General features: G+C 43.0%; 2 protein-coding genes and 1 long non-coding RNA gene across 3 annotated transcripts; 2 read left to right on the forward strand and 1 right to left on the reverse strand.

Annotated features, from left to right (window-relative positions):
• The first annotated feature begins 1,838 nt into the window (after nt 1-1,838).
• LOC125562972 lies at nt 1,839-3,045 on the forward strand. The gene has a single exon (XM_048727371.1). The coding sequence runs from the start codon at nt 2,360-2,362 to the stop codon at nt 2,981-2,983; it is 624 nt and encodes a 207-aa protein (XP_048583328.1). The 5' UTR covers nt 1,839-2,359; the 3' UTR covers nt 2,984-3,045.
• A 3,727-nt stretch (nt 3,046-6,772) lies between these two features.
• LOC116620915 lies at nt 6,773-11,504 on the reverse strand. Its single transcript, XR_007308025.1, has 2 exons — nt 9,661-11,504; nt 6,773-9,519 (listed from the first exon to the last, which is right to left on the reverse strand). It is a non-coding gene; the product is annotated as an uncharacterized LOC116620915 (long non-coding RNA).
• A 39-nt stretch (nt 11,505-11,543) lies between these two features.
• On the forward strand, nt 11,544-15,044 carry LOC116606194 (zinc finger MYM-type protein 1-like). The gene is made up of 4 exons (XM_048727367.1): nt 11,544-11,675; nt 11,897-11,962; nt 12,313-12,452; nt 12,648-15,044. Exons 1-4 carry the CDS (start codon nt 11,666-11,668, stop codon nt 14,895-14,897), a joined length of 2,466 nt encoding a protein of 821 aa, XP_048583324.1. The 5' UTR covers nt 11,544-11,665; the 3' UTR covers nt 14,898-15,044.
• The last annotated feature ends 651 nt before the right edge of the window (nt 15,045-15,695 follow it).

Raw genomic sequence — 15,695 nt, forward strand, 5'->3', positions numbered from 1 at the left:
AGCAAAAACAACAAACTGTCGCACAAAATAGTATATATCTCTCTCAGTTCTTATGCTTTTCAAATGAAACTTTTTATAATTGTAGTCCAATAACCAATTTACAAGACCAAGGAAAAAATATTATATTTCTGAGTAGACATTTTTCGACAAAAATCTAGAAATTTAATAAACACAGCAAATTTAGAATGTAACGCGTTACATTTCCGGTCTAACACCGCATCACAAAATAACATTTTATATAAATTTTCTCTAAGGCTTTTAAAAAATCTGCTAAATTGAACCGACATAAGGATAATAATATTACAAACATATACAAGTAATTTTAAACAAATTCATTTTTTGTATTTGCAGATTTTAAGATTGACAAAATATCGATGCGTCTAAACAGCATGTAACGCTCGTGTTATTAACAAACCTGCTCCACAAATAATGACCGATTTTAGGTACTATAAAAGCAAATGTGATAAACTAAATTTTAATTTTATGATGGGCAACAAATAAACTCCTTGTAAGCGAAGTTTTCAGACAATCCACCAAATAGTTTTTGCGGAAGAAAAACAAGCAATAATTCGGAAACACTTTCTGTAACATTGAAAATGAGTTTAATTTTACACCATCGCAAACACAAAACACAAAATTTAGTAATAGTACTTTTATCAAACGGTACTCACTACGACATCCCCGCTTTGGGCTTGTGTTTAGCCAACATCCCTAAAGGTTTCAGCCGAACTGCAATAGCGAGAAAATCAAATTTCAATGATTCGGAAACAGTTTTGTGCATTATTACCGTGCTCACAAAGCGTAACGAGCGTTACAGCTGGAAGAAAACGCGAAGAAAAACTGCTAAAATGTTTCAAAATATTGTCTCTGCTCGCTTCTTTCCTCGTCCTCGAAGACTTGCACGATATCACATGCCTAGAACAATAGATTTATGGGGGTCCCAGCACAAAATGCAGGGGTATTGTGCGTCATTAAGTTAAAAATAAACGCCCGCGGGTATTGCAACAGAGAGTGCGTAGCACGTGAAGTCGGTCATTCGGCAACACAATACACACGCGAACCTTTGAATATTCATATGGAAAATCCTGTTTCACGTAAGCAAGCTACAGCACTCAAGAAAAAAGAAATAAAAAGGGCAAAAGACAAAGATTACTACGAGAAAAATCGCAAAAAGAAAATAGCTCAAGTAATCGAGCGGCGAAAAGCGAGACGAGAGGAGACAAAAGGCAAGTCACGAACAAGAACGGAAATAAAGAAAGCTGCGTCAAAGAAGAGACGCAAAGAACAACGAGCTACCGCCAGAGAAGAACTTGAAACAAAAAGACAAATAGCAAGAGAAAAGACAAGGGAAAGGGTCCGTAGATACCGCCAGAAAAATAAGTAAGAACAAGGACAGGAGAAAAAATTTTTGCAGAACACTGGGGAGAGATTCAAGAACCGCACGTCCAAAAAACGTGTTACTGACAAGGTCAAAGATAAACTTCCGCAAACTTCCGAGAAAAAAGCCGAAGTACTAGAAACTTTGATAAACAGCCCGAGAACGAGAAAAATACTTTCCAGGCAAGGGGTAGTGAAAACTCCAGAAGAAGAAAAAGAAACTAACACGTTGAAGGCCCTCGCGTCGGATATCTCTGAAGGTTTGAAACACGTCAAACGTTCGGGATCGAACGAAAAACGCGCTGCCCACAAAGCACTTAAATCACTTGCCTTTGGAGATAATATAAAAAAGCCGAGAGCAAAAAAGTCCCTAGGAAAGTTAGTCGGCCTTAACGAAAAGAGCATCAGTAAAGCCATCAAAACAAGGGAGGAGATTTTGAAGGGAGAAGGAGAAAGCTGGCTGGATGCGCTCCCAGAAGAAGACGTTGAAAAAATTTACTGCTTCTGGGCCAGTTCGGCTAGTCGTCCTACAGGAGACAAAAGTGACTTTGTGAAAAACAGAGTTGGCAAAAACCAGTATTCAACCCACCCAAAGCATGTTCTCGAAACGAGCCAAACGGAGGCTTTCCAGGAATTTGCGAAGCTTCACCCTGAAGGTAAAGTAGCGCAACGCAAATTCCAGATGTTAAAACCTTACTTTGTAAAACAAGCAAGAGAAAGGTACAGAAAATTTGCCTTTGCAGAAAACATGTCGAAACGAAAATTCTATTCGACGCATGTATGGAGTTTCAAAAGGGTGTGGTCAAGACGACGGGAAACGAGAGCAAAGAGTCGCCCATTTTCAAAACGTTGACAGAAGCGGCTGATGCAACCTTATGCTCAAAGGAAGATGGGATAGAGCACCATAAAATCAAGTGCTTGGAGCGAGATTGCAACAGATGCTCTGTGAAGAAAATAAAACTACTTCCAGAGGAGTCTAGCAATGAAGGAAGTGTTTGTTGGTCTAGGTACGAGTCACGAGGTACGAGGTCAAGAGAAAAAGAAGATAGCCTTGGTCCCCAAAGAAACACCACCCTCAGAAATGTTTACATATTTCAAAAAGCTTTTGGAAGCCTATCCCCTGCATTCATTCATGGCTAAATGGCAACGTGAGCAACTTGATAATCTTTTGGAACACTTGCCACTTGGCCATGTCGTGTGCATTCACGACTATTCTGAGGGGTATGCGTGTCGCCAGCAAGATGAGATCCAATCAGAGTTCTTTGACGTAGCCAAGGCTTCTCTACATGTTACCATCTTACATCGTCATGCTGTTGAAAGTAAAGACGGGATCACAAGCACAGAGGCTGAGCCACACTTGATCAAAGAGCACTTGTTTGTGGTTTCCGATGATCCGGCGCAAGACCATGACAGTGTGCACAAAGCCCAAGAGCTTATTCATGATTACCTGGTCAACGATGTGGGCTATAGCATTGAGCTCTTTCATGAATTTACAGATGGGTGCGCAGCACAATATACGTCACGACACTGCATTGGAGATGTCATGTTCTCTGGCAGATTTTGGATATCCCATCCAAAGAAGCTTTTTCGAAACCTCCCATGCTAAAGGAGAGCAAGATGCTGCTGGCTCTCATGTAAAGCAGAAAACCAGCCAAGCCGTCCTACGCAGAAAAGCTAAAATCAATTCTGCAAAGGACATGTATGCTTATCTGGTTGCAAACTTTGTAGAGCCAGCAGCAACTAGCTATGCTGCTCGTAGAATGGCTACCCAGCTGACGCGCCGTGTTTTCTTTTATGTTCCTGCAAAAGGAGATGGTGCAATCTCCAGGAACCGTGATGGGTGAAAGTTCAAGGAAGCAAAGGGCATAAGAAATTGGCACTGTGTCAAGACACTTCCCAAGCAAGAGAAGGTCCTAGTACAGCATCGGACATGCTACTGTGTGAGCTGCATTGTGAAAGATGAAGATTCATGTACCAATAAGGCATGGCTTGATGAGTGGAAAGAAGTGACTATCCCTAGAGATGGTTCAGTTGCTATCACTCGTCAAGCCACAGAGCAGCCTGCTCTTGAACATGATACAGCATCACACATGGCAGATCTGGCTGCGTGCGGCAGCACTGTTGCCATTGAGGCTGAAGGTGATAGAATGTACGATTTCTATCTCCTCAAAGTCACGTCAGCAGGTGTTGAGGAGCTAGAACATGACTACACTGATGATTACCACAACACTGCACTGAGAGGAGAGTCTGTCTTGAAAGGGCATTTTTATCTCCGTGATAATATTCATGACATGACTTTCACCTTAAACGAAAAACGGATTGCAGTTGTTTATGCGGCCACTGTCCGCCATATTTGTGGTGACCTCCCCACTAAGAAAAGAGGCAAGAAACTTATTTACAAGCTTCCATTGAAGAAAAATGAAGCCATCCTTGCCATTCTTTGAGGAAAGTGACATTTTAAAGTATTTAGTGTTACTTATACTGTATTCTGTGTGATATTGTAGTGTGAGCCACACCCGCAAAGCATTGTGGGTAAAACACAAAAAATCATGATATCATCATATTCTAAGCAAGCTTCTGCCTTCCCAAACGTTCCCTTCTTACGCTGTATTACTCGCTTGTCTATCCATATTTTGATTATTGTGTTAGTGTTTGGGGTTCAACGTACCATACAAATCTCGATCGAATCCGTAAGCTTCAAAAAAGAGTGGTGCGAGTTATTTCTGGAAAGTCATTTCTTGATCACACTGACCCTTTATTCAAAGATCTTAAAAATAATTAAATTTGACTGTATTTATTTATTGCATATTGGTAAGTTAATGTTTCAATTCAAATTCGGTCTTTTGCCGATATCTTTTAACAGTATGTTTTATCTAAACAGTCAAATTCATAATTATGATACCAGAAGCGCATCACTCTTTCATATTCCTAAGTGTAGAACAAATGTAAGAAAATTTGGCGTACGTTTTCAAGGACCTAAATTGTTCAACTCCCTGGACAAATCTATTCAAACTGCTTCCTCGTTTTCTTCTTTTGTTTCTCGGCTTAAATTGTTTTTAGTTGCTGCTTAATTATTATTTTTTTCTCGTTTTTGTTTCAACACCCTTTTTTTTTCTATTATATTTGTGCCCCTAGCTGTGTGTTTGAATTTTTTTATATATATTATTACATATTTCAATATTGAGTAGACGCCATGATGACCATCTCGTATAAGCCTTTGGCTTTTATAGTCTTCCCCGCCACCTAGTATTATTTTAGAAAATTGTGTGTAATGCAGCTTATTTGAACAGTGTGGCGAAATAAATAAACTGAAACTGAAACTATGAAATAATTTCCACTGTTTGTCAAATCATACTTCATAATTAGCCTGTAGAACCTTTGAATAGCGAAATTAAAGCATTTTGGTATTTTAACCTAGTGTAACACAAAATGGATAGGTGACTGTGCTACTGATCCTTGTGCATTGAGCACTTCACAGACCCAAGAGTGCTGCATTGTCTACGCTCCTTTTGTAAGCAGGCGCATGGAGAATGAAGTCACGTGTTCCTTGTGCATTGAGCACTTCACAGACCCAAGAGTGCTGTATTGTCTACGCTCCTTTTGTAAGCAGGCGCATGGAGAATGAAGTCACGTGTTCCTTGTGCATTGAGCACTTCACAGACCCAAGAGTGCTGCATTGTCTACGCTCCTTTTGTAAGCAAACGCATGGAGGATGAAGTCACGTGTTCCTTGTGCATTGAGCACTTCACAGACCCAAGAGTGCTGCATTGTCTACGCTCCTTTTGTAAGCAGGCGCATGGAGGATGAAGTCACGTGTTCCTTGTGCATTGAGCACTTCACAGACCCAAGAGTGCTGCATTGTCTACGCTCCTTTTGTGAGCAGGCGCATGGAGGATGAAGTCACGTGTTCCTTGTGCATTGAGCACTTCACCGACCCAAGAGTGCTGCATTGTCTACACTCCTTTTGTAAGCAAACGCATGGAGGATGAAGTCACGTGTTTTTTGTGCATTGAGCACTTCACAGACCCTGAGTGTTGCATTCTCTACACTCCTTTTGTCGACACTGCCTACGGCCCTCAGGGTGGTATGCAGCTAAAAGCCCCACTTTTCCTTTAAAGTAAACAGAGTATTTTGGTAGTGTGCAACGGTTGTGTTTACGGCGAAAGTTGGTTTTATACTTAAGATATATATAGTTCTTTATTGTATGAAATTTTTCTAAATGTATTTTCTTTCGTAAAATGTCTGTTCTTTTATACTTATTTCTGGATTTTTCACAGAGCTATTGACCATCTGCGCTCAAAGAAGAAGAAAACAGAAATAGAGATGGTAAAGAAACCAATTTTCTTAGTTAATTGATTTTTATCACAACTTTTCCAAAAGCAACTTATAGGATGTGTTTAATACTAGTTGGAGCAAAAAGACATTCTTGAGAACATGAAGGGAGGGGCTTTCTTAGACAGGTAGACTGCAATACTGCCCTGCTGCATTGTCTACGCTCCTTTTGTGAGCAGGCGCATGGAGAATGAAGTCACATGTTCCTTGTGCATTGAGCACTTCACCGACCCAAGAGTGCTGCATTGTCTACGCTCCTTTTGTGAGCAGACGCATGGAGGATGAAGTCACGTGTTCTTTGTGCATTGAGCACTTCACCGACCCAAGAGTGTTGCATTGTCTACGCTCCTTTTGTAAGCAAACGCATGGAGGATGAAGTCACGTGTTCTTTGTGCATTGAGCACTTCACCGACCCAAGAGTGTTGCATTGTCTACACTCCTTTGGTAAGCAGACGCATGGAGGATGAAGTCACGTGTTCCTTGTGCATTGAGCACTTCACCGACCCAAGAGTGTTGCATTCTCTACACTCCTTTTGTAAGCAAACGCATGGAGGATGAAGTCACGTGTTCCTTGTGCATTGAGCACTTCACCGACCCAAGAGTGTTGCATTGTCTACACTCCTTTTGTAAGCAGACGCATGGAGGATGAAGTCACATATTCCTTGTGCATTGAGCACTTCACAGACCCAAGAGTGCTGCATTGTCTACGCTCCTTTTGTGAGCAGGCGCATGGAGAATGAAGTCACGTGTTCCTTGTGCATTGAGCACTTCACAGACCCAAGAGTGCTGCATTGTCTACGCTCCTTTTGTAAGCAGACGCATGGAGGATGAAGTCACGTGTTCCTTGTGCATTGAGCACTTCACCGACCCAAGAGTGCTGCATTGTCTACGCTCCTTTTGTAAGCAAACGCATGGAGGATGAAGTCACGTGTTCCTTGTGCATTGAGCACTTCACCGACCCAAGAGTGTTGCATTCTCTACACTCCTTTTGTCGACACTGCCTACGGCCCTCAGGGTGGTATGCAGCTAAAAGCCCCACTTTTCCTTTAAAGTAAACAGAGTATTTTGGCAGTGTGCAACGGTTGTGTTTACGGCGAAAGTTGGTTTTATACTTCAGTCTGCGCACAAAGGGCTTTCTTAGACAGGAAGACTGAAATACTGCCCTGCTGCATTGTCTACGCTCCTTTTGTGAGCAAGCGCATGGAGAATGAAGTCACATATTCCTTGTGCATTGAGCACTTCACCGACCCAAGAGTGTTGCATTGTCTACGCTCCTTTTGTAAGCAGGCGCATGGAGGATGAAGTCACGTGTTCTTTGTGCATTGAGCACTTCACAGACCCAAGAGTGTTGCATTGTCTACGCTCCTTTTGTAAGCAGGCGCATGGAGGATGAAGTCACATATTCCTTGTGCATTGAGCACTTCACAGACCCAAGAGTGCTGCATTGTCTACGCTCCTTTTGTAAGCAGACGCATGGAGGATGAAGTCACGTGTTCTTTGTGCATTGAGCACTTCACAGACCCAAGAGTGCTGCATTGTCTACGCTCCTTTTGTAAGCAGGCGCATGGAGGATGAAGTCACGTGTTCTTTGTGCATTGAGCACTTCACCGACCCAAGAGTGTTGCATTGTCTACGCTCCTTTTGTAAGCAGACGCATGGAGGATGAAGTCACATATTCCTTGTGCATTGAGCACTTCACAGACCCAAGAGTGCTGCATTGTCTACGCTCCTTTTGTAAGCAGACGCATGGAGGATGAAGTCACGTGTTCTTTGTGCATTGAGCACTTCACAGACCCAAGAGTGCTGCATTGTCTACGCTCCTTTTGTAAGCAGACGCATGGAGGATGAAGTCACGTGTTCTTTGTGCATTGAGCACTTCACAGACCCAAGAGTGTTGCATTCTCTACACTCCTTTTGTAAGCAGGCGCATGGAGGATGAAGTCACGTGTTCTTTGTGCATTGAGCACTTCACCGACCCAAGAGTGCTGCATTGTCTACGCTCCTTTTGTAAGCAGACGCATGGAGGATGAAGTCACGTGTTCTTTGTGCATTGAGCACTTCACAGACCCAAGAGTGCTGCATTGTCTACGCTCCTTTTGTAAGCAGGCGCATGGAGGATGAAGTCACGTGTTCTTTGTGCATTGAGCACTTCACCGACCCAAGAGTGCTGCATTGTCTACACTCCTTTTGTAAGCAGACGCATGGAGGATGAAGTCACATATTCCTTGTGCATTGAGCACTTCACCGACCCAAGAGTGCTGCATTGTCTACGCTCCTTTTGTGAGCAGACGCATGGAGGATGAAGTCACGTGTTCTTTGTGCATTGAGCACTTCACAGACCCAAGAGTGCTGCATTGTCTACGCTCCTTTTGTAAGCAGACGCATGGAGGATGAAGTCACGTGTTCTTTGTGCATTGAGCACTTCACAGACCCAAGAGTGTTGCATTCTCTACACTCCTTTTGTAAGCAGGCGCATGGAGGATGAAGTCACGTGTTCTTTGTGCATTGAGCACTTCACCGACCCAAGAGTGCTGCATTGTCTACGCTCCTTTTGTAAGCAGACGCATGGAGGATGAAGTCACGTGTTCTTTGTGCATTGAGCACTTCACAGACCCAAGAGTGCTGCATTGTCTACGCTCCTTTTGTAAGCAGGCGCATGGAGGATGAAGTCACGTGTTCTTTGTGCATTGAGCACTTCACCGACCCAAGAGTGTTGCACTGTCTACGCTCCTTTTGTAAGCAGACGCATGGAGGATGAAGTCACATATTCCTTGTGCATTGAGCACTTCACAGACCCAAGAGTGCTGCATTGTCTACGCTCCTTTTGTAAGCAGACGCATGGAGGATGAAGTCACGTGTTCTTTGTGCATTGAGCACTTCACAGACCCAAGAGTGCTGCATTGTCTACGCTCCTTTTGTAAGCAGACGCATGGAGGATGAAGTCACGTGTTCTTTGTGCATTGAGCACTTCACAGACCCAAGAGTGTTGCATTCTCTACACTCCTTTTGTAAGCAGGCGCATGGAGGATGAAGTCACGTGTTCTTTGTGCATTGAGCACTTCACCGACCCAAGAGTGCTGCATTGTCTACGCTCCTTTTGTAAGCAGACGCATGGAGGATGAAGTCACGTGTTCTTTGTGCATTGAGCACTTCACAGACCCAAGAGTGCTGCATTGTCTACGCTCCTTTTGTAAGCAGGCGCATGGAGGATGAAGTCACGTGTTCTTTGTGCATTGAGCACTTCACCGACCCAAGAGTGCTGCATTGTCTACACTCCTTTTGTAAGCAGACGCATGGAGGATGAAGTCACATATTCCTTGTGCATTGAGCACTTCACCGACCCAAGAGTGCTGCATTGTCTACGCTCCTTTTGTGAGCAGACGCATGGAGGATGAAGTCACGTGTTCTTTGTGCATTGAGCACTTCACAGACCCAAGAGTGCTGCATTGTCTACGCTCCTTTTGTAAGCAGACGCATGGAGGATGAAGTCACGTGTTCTTTGTGCATTGAGCACTTCACAGACCCAAGAGTGTTGCATTCTCTACACTCCTTTTGTAAGCAGGCGCATGGAGGATGAAGTCACGTGTTCTTTGTGCATTGAGCACTTCACCGACCCAAGAGTGCTGCATTGTCTACGCTCCTTTTGTGAGCAGACGCATGGAGGATGAAGTCACGTGTTCTTTGTGCATTGAGCACTTCACAGACCCAAGAGTGCTGCATTGTCTACGCTCCTTTTGTAAGCAGACGCATGGAGGATGAAGCATTACCAAAAATCAGGGACAATATGGCGGCTATTTTTACGGCGCATGTCTGAAATGCCATTTAAAAATGGCCGATTATTTTCAAAGATTGTATGCAATGAAATTTGAAAAGCTCGAAATATAGTATTTATGCAAACTAATACAATTTTGCGGTCTTCTTAACTTATTTACCTGACTTCAATCTACTTACCAGGATTGGTTTTTGAGGCTTTCATGGAAGTTTTGATCGGGCAATATTATAGCTAAATATACCATAAAACTCTCCGTGGATTTTCTTCAAACTTGTAATAGTAGTTCACCAAATACATGAAATGATGTTGCAGCACATCGATGAATCGATTACGCGGTCTTCCCATGTTATCGAAGGCAGCATGATCTCGTGAAACAGCCATTTTTAATGGCAATTGATAATCATTTGGAACGGGCAAAACTCTGTCGAAGTCCCTGAATTTCATTCTTTAAGTATTGCTATCTGAATCTGAGGTACCGCGGTTTGTAGCTTGAGAAAAACCTCTGAAATCTTCGAGTAAATGCTACTAAACCACTTCTTTCTCCGCCATTTTAAGCCTATGTAACCAGGCCTAAAAGGTGCAAAAAAGATTCGTGGGGGTATAAGAGAGGCAAGAGAAAGTATAATAAATTATAATAAATTCGCCATGTAGGACGAAGTTATCAAGGCCAGTGTACTCATTGCATTCATGATCCTTCAAAACAATATCTAATATTTAGATTCTCGAATATTTTTGTACATTATATTGCTTTTTACTTAATCAAATAAATAATGGGATTCCTGTGGTTAATAAAATTCCAACACTGAGCTAGCAGAGCTAACTAAGAGCAACAAAATATGTCTGAGATTTTATCCGAATACTCTAAACAAGCAATAGATTGGAAATTAAAATTTGATTCAGAGATTAATCCAAGGAGTTCATTTGCTTATTTAACTGGAGAATCTGCAAAGCTATTTGAAGTTGCTTTCACTGTTAAGGTTCCATTTCCTTTGTTCAAAATATGGAATAATTTTTCAAAAAAAAGTACCTCAGATGGAAGCTGTTATAGTCTAACAGACCTGCTCAATGCCACAGTACCTGGACACTGTTGGGCTATTGCAAAGGGATCAAGTGGACGGTTGGAAGAAAATCTAAGAAGGGAAACTGGAAAAGTTCTCTCCCTCTATAAGAAGTGCAAAGGTGGAAGGAACAGAAGGGAACTGGATAAAAGATATGCAGAATTCAGTATCCTTTCAAAAGAGCTTGAATCTATCTCAAAGCTCAGAGATGAATAGGAAGATGTGAATCTGGAACTTCAAGAATGGAAAAATAAATGCACTGATTTGGAGTTGCAGAAAAAAAACACTTTTGGAAGAGCTTAAGCAAGTTCAACAAACAAATTGTGAAGAAATTGAAGTTTTAGAAGCACTAAATGAAGAACTCAAAGCTTATGCACTGGCATTAGAGGAAGGGGATGAAAAATTGTGTTGTTCTTCAAAAAAGATTTCTGAGGTTGGTACAAAACAAAAATCAAGAAAACTTAAACAGCTAAAAGAGAGAGCTCAATGTGCTCTCTGGTTCTCAAAGACATTTGGTCTGGACATTGCATCTATTGCTTTTAAAGATCAGAGTGATGATGGCAAAATATATACTTTGAACTATGATGAACAGGAAAAAAATAGTGATGCAGGGACCGCGGAACCGGTATTGCCGGTATTGCCCGAGCAATACCAGAAATCGGCGAGAGGAAAGACATACATGAATGAGAAATCACTCCGCCGTAAATAAGCATCGCAATACTAGTTCAATGAAAAATGCCCATGAATGCTCTTCCCAAAGCCAGATGTCCAGATGTGTAACTGAAAGGTATAATAACTTTATCACAATTCGTTTCCAGTAGTTATTCCAGTATTTATTTATACATTGTTAAGTGTAGTGTGCATCGGCCGACATACTGTAATTTAGCTTATGCTACAAAAGTATGAATAAACGATTATTATTATTATTATTATTATTATATTATTACCATCTCTCTAATCACCCGGAAAACGGTGTAGCTCAGCCCGGACGCAGTATCGGGGCTGGATACTAGTTCAAAACGAAAGCGAAAGGGGGTGGATATTTGTCTGTTTATACGAAGATTCATTGATAAATTCTGCGTGCAAAAGTTTTCAAAGAAGAAAAAGACTAGTGAAAGTGGACAAAATGAGTACTGGTGAGTTGAGTTTCACTGTAGTGTACCCGTTCAGTAATGACATCGTATTTTTCTATAAAATTCTATCAAATTTCGGTGCAATTTGGACTTGACGGTGGAAATAAATTGTAGTGGATTTGATCGGAAAAATCCATTCCCGGAATGGATTCCGGAATCCGGAATTCGACCCATTCGAGGTTTGATTGGAGATGCAGGGGGCCTGACCGAATGTTTTATTTCAGCGGATCAGCCGCGGAGGTCCATTGAAGATGACCAGGAGCCAGGCAATGTTGCTGATGATGATACAGGTATGTACATATGACATAGTTACGTAGATACATAGTTGACATGATATTCTTTAGTGAGAAAACTATAAAATTATTTAATAATAATTCACCGATGAAGATGATGAAATTCAAGATATGCGCTGCCGCGGCGAAATTACCGAAATCAATTCTACAGCAGAAACTCCGTCAGCCTATCAAAAGTTCAATGGATTTTTGCGTTTTATAATAGGCATCTGTTGCATATATTGTCTGAGTTCCGATAAATCGATTACGAACAAAACGGGATCCGAACGAGTCCCGTTCTATGCGATTCATATGAGATTGATCAAACGATGCTGAATGATTTGCTCATGCTGACTACCATTTCACAGGTGACAAAATTGACCTAGCGGGTCCGTCTTCATCCGCCTCAAGCGCTAGCAGTTCTGGACGACAAGGGATGAAACGTATGCGTCCTAAGGTCACACTTCACGATTTTTTCAAAAGATCTAAGACTGAGAATATCGAAAAGGTAAAAAAATGGAAATTTCGGATTCAATTCAGTTTGATCAGTCCAAAAGTATAGAAAATCTTCACACCACGTAACCATTTCATCAGTATACCTATGTCTCGAATTTTAGCGGGTGTCTCGTCGATTGGCCAAACTAGTTAAATCTTACTGATTGCCGTATGGTGTACTATTCATTATCAAAACACTGTTTTTCAGGACACTGATGATGTCGAAGATGCATCGGCGGTCGACACAAGCGTCCCGCCTACTGATGTCACAGAAGCCGTTGACGAGAGACCGCCACGTGAAATCATTCTGTCCGTCGAGCCATTCCACCCGAAACAAATAAAACGTTCAGAAACGGACAAGGAAGGAAAAGCGAAAAAGAGAAATTTTCAACTCCAGTATTTTCACGACTTTCCGTGGCTACATTACATACCAGACAAGGACGTCGTCGTATGCCATGTGTGCACTAAAGCAGTAAAACTGAACTTATTGGACGGTGTGAGACAGGAACCTGCCTTCACGACGAAAGGTTTCAATACATGGCGGAACGCCACCAAAATGTTTCGCCTTCATCAGAACTCGAAATGCCACAAACAAGCCGTCGAGTGTGTGCGAGAGATCCCGGCAAAGTGTCGCGACGTAAGCGAGCTGTTAGTTGAACAGACTGTGAAAGAGCGGGAAAACAACCGGCGATATCTGAGCAAGATTATCCAGAATCTGCAGTTTTTAGCTCGTCAGGGGATCGCAATCCAAGGAGCGAAAGAGACGGATTCGAATTTCCATCAATGTTTGTTGCTCAGAGCGAAGGATGATCCTTCAATCCTACAATGGATGAGTAAGAAAACCGACAAGTACACGTCACATGACGTGCAAAATGAATTGCTGGATATCATGTCACAACAAGTAATAAGGGATGTCGCTAATCGCATCAAAACGGAATGCTATTCTTTACTAGCCGACGAATGCACGGACGTAGCGAATAAGGAACAGCTGACGGTGTGCCTGCGTTGGATCGACGAGAATTTGAATCCGAATGAGGATTTTATCGGCTTCTATCATATCCCAGACATTTCGTCGGATACGATCGTTTCGGCTCTCAAAGACGCCCTCACCCGATCGGATATACCATTGAAATCATGTCGCGGGCAATGTTACGACGGAGCGGGTAATATGTCCGGTGTGAAGAACGGCGCGGCGACGAAAATCCAAGCTGAGGTCCCGCAGGCGCATCTAACGCACTGCCACGGACACGCCCTCTCTCTCGCTGTACATGACATGTGTAAGCGGTCAGCTTCGAAATTGCTGAGCGAGACGTTGGACACGACACGTGAGATATGCAAGCTGATAAAATTCTCACCGAAGCGACAAGGAGCACTTGAAAAGATCAAGGGAGAATTGGACTTGGATGCCCCGGGAATCAAGGTCTTATGCCCGACCAGATGGACGGTCCGCGGGGACAGTTTTCTGCGAATCATACAAAACTATGTTGCGCTCGCAAACCTTTGGACTGATTGCCTTTCTGCGAGGCTTGACAGCGAAACGAGGGCGAGAATCATAGGTGTCCAATGTCAGATGAAGGAGTTCGATTATTTTTTCGGACTCAATTTGGGGAATATGCTCTTCTCCATTACCGACAACCTGTCAAAAACGCTCCAGAAGACGAAGATGTCCGCCGTTCAAGGCCAGCGGTTGGCAGAATTGACCATCACTACGCTGTCAAACATGCGATCCGAGCAAAACTTCAGTGACTTCTACGCTCTGGTGCTACAACGACGAAATTCACTGGAATGCGAAATCTCCGAACCGAAATTGCCTCGTAAAAGAGCGCCACCGAAGAAATTAGATGACGGAAGTGAGCCGTACCATCCACCCGCCGCTGAGGACCGATATCGTACCATGTACTTCAGCGCTTTGGACGACATCGTGATGGCCATAACCGAACGATTCGACCAAAAAGGATTCAAGGTTTACCGGATCGTGGAGGAATTTCTTCTGAAAGCTGTTCGCGGAGTTGACTTCACATCCGAAATGGCCACCATAGAAAGCGAGTACGGTACCACAGACGTAAATGTTCGAAACCTCACTTCCCAAATACCGATCTTCCGACAACTTATGGAGCATAAGGATGTCACGCATTTCGACGACATCTACAAGGAGGTACAGTCTCTCGATAAACCCACTCGTTCGCTCATCGGCGAGATCGTGAAATTGTGTGTGCTGCTGCTGGTGAATCCGGCGACCGACGCTATAGGCGAGCGGTCTTTTTCGACGATGCGGCGACTGAAGACATGGCTCCGGTCCACGATGGGCCAGAAACGGTTCAACAGCCTCGCCGTACTCAGCGTTCATCGAGAACGCACTGACAAAATAAATCTGGCAGCCGTGGCGAATGAGTTCGTACGCCTCAATGATAATAGGAGAAGGCTTTTCGGCGAATTCAGCGTTGCCGACTTCTGCTAATAGCAAGAATGCAGACGGAATAGCGTCGATGGAATAATGATTGAACACGACCGTTATAGACAGTCTCAATTATATCATTATATCATTCATTACATTACTCATTATTCTTATGTTTGCATTATATCACTGATTAAATTTCATTGTATATGTTCTTGCAGGTATTCGTTGCGGAGAAGAAAATATCAGAAATTCGCTCGAAATCTTTGATTTTTTTAGTCAAATAAGCATCATTTCAGATGTCGCTAGAACCCTCAGAAAGTGCTCGAGTTAAGCGGAAATCAGTGCCATTTTTCGAAATTTTCTCGGGGGGAGAACCCCCCCCAACCCCCCTACTGGGGCTCGGGCCGTAGGCCCTTCGCGGCGACGGCCTCCGGCCGCCGCGGCTCCGCGGTCAGTTATGGCCAAAGAGTTGGCAATACCAAGATCACGCCCGCTCCGCGGGCCCTGTGATGAAACTCAAAGACTTACAGAGGAAGAGAACCATAGGCTTGAACAAGTATTGTTTCTACTAGACAAATTTTGTGTAAGTGATGAATGCTATCATGAACTCAGTTTCCTAACAAATGATATCCCTCGATCTTACCTCATTAAACAAAAGAGGGACAAGCTCAATTCTCTCTGCCACATTGAGAGGGTGCCTGGCCCTGACCCTGGTGCTCAACGTTCCTTTTCCTTACTGCTAAAGGAGGTCATATCAAAGTATTTGGATTCACACCCATCTTTTGATTTCACTAAAAATCCACTAAAAGTTAAAATAAGTGGTGATGGGGCAAAGATGTCAAGAACAACCAATTTTAT

Source organism: Nematostella vectensis, chromosome 5 (assembly GCF_932526225.1).
Source record: "Nematostella vectensis chromosome 5, jaNemVect1.1, whole genome shotgun sequence".
In the NCBI taxonomy this organism is placed as follows: domain Eukaryota; kingdom Metazoa; phylum Cnidaria; class Anthozoa; order Actiniaria; family Edwardsiidae; genus Nematostella; species Nematostella vectensis.

Excerpts from the sequence above, each read along its gene's own strand:
- LOC116606194 (XM_048727367.1), top strand. Across the intron at positions 11,963-12,312 it reads TGTTGCTGATGATGATACAG|GTGACAAAATTGACCTAGCG; the intron begins GTATGTACATAT and ends ACCATTTCACAG. Across the intron at positions 12,453-12,647 it reads AGACTGAGAATATCGAAAAG|GACACTGATGATGTCGAAGA; the intron begins GTAAAAAAATGG and ends ACTGTTTTTCAG.
- LOC125562972 (XM_048727371.1), top strand. The coding sequence starts at position 2,360 with ATGAAGGAAGTGTTTGTTGGTCTAGGTACGAGTCACGAGGTACGAGGT.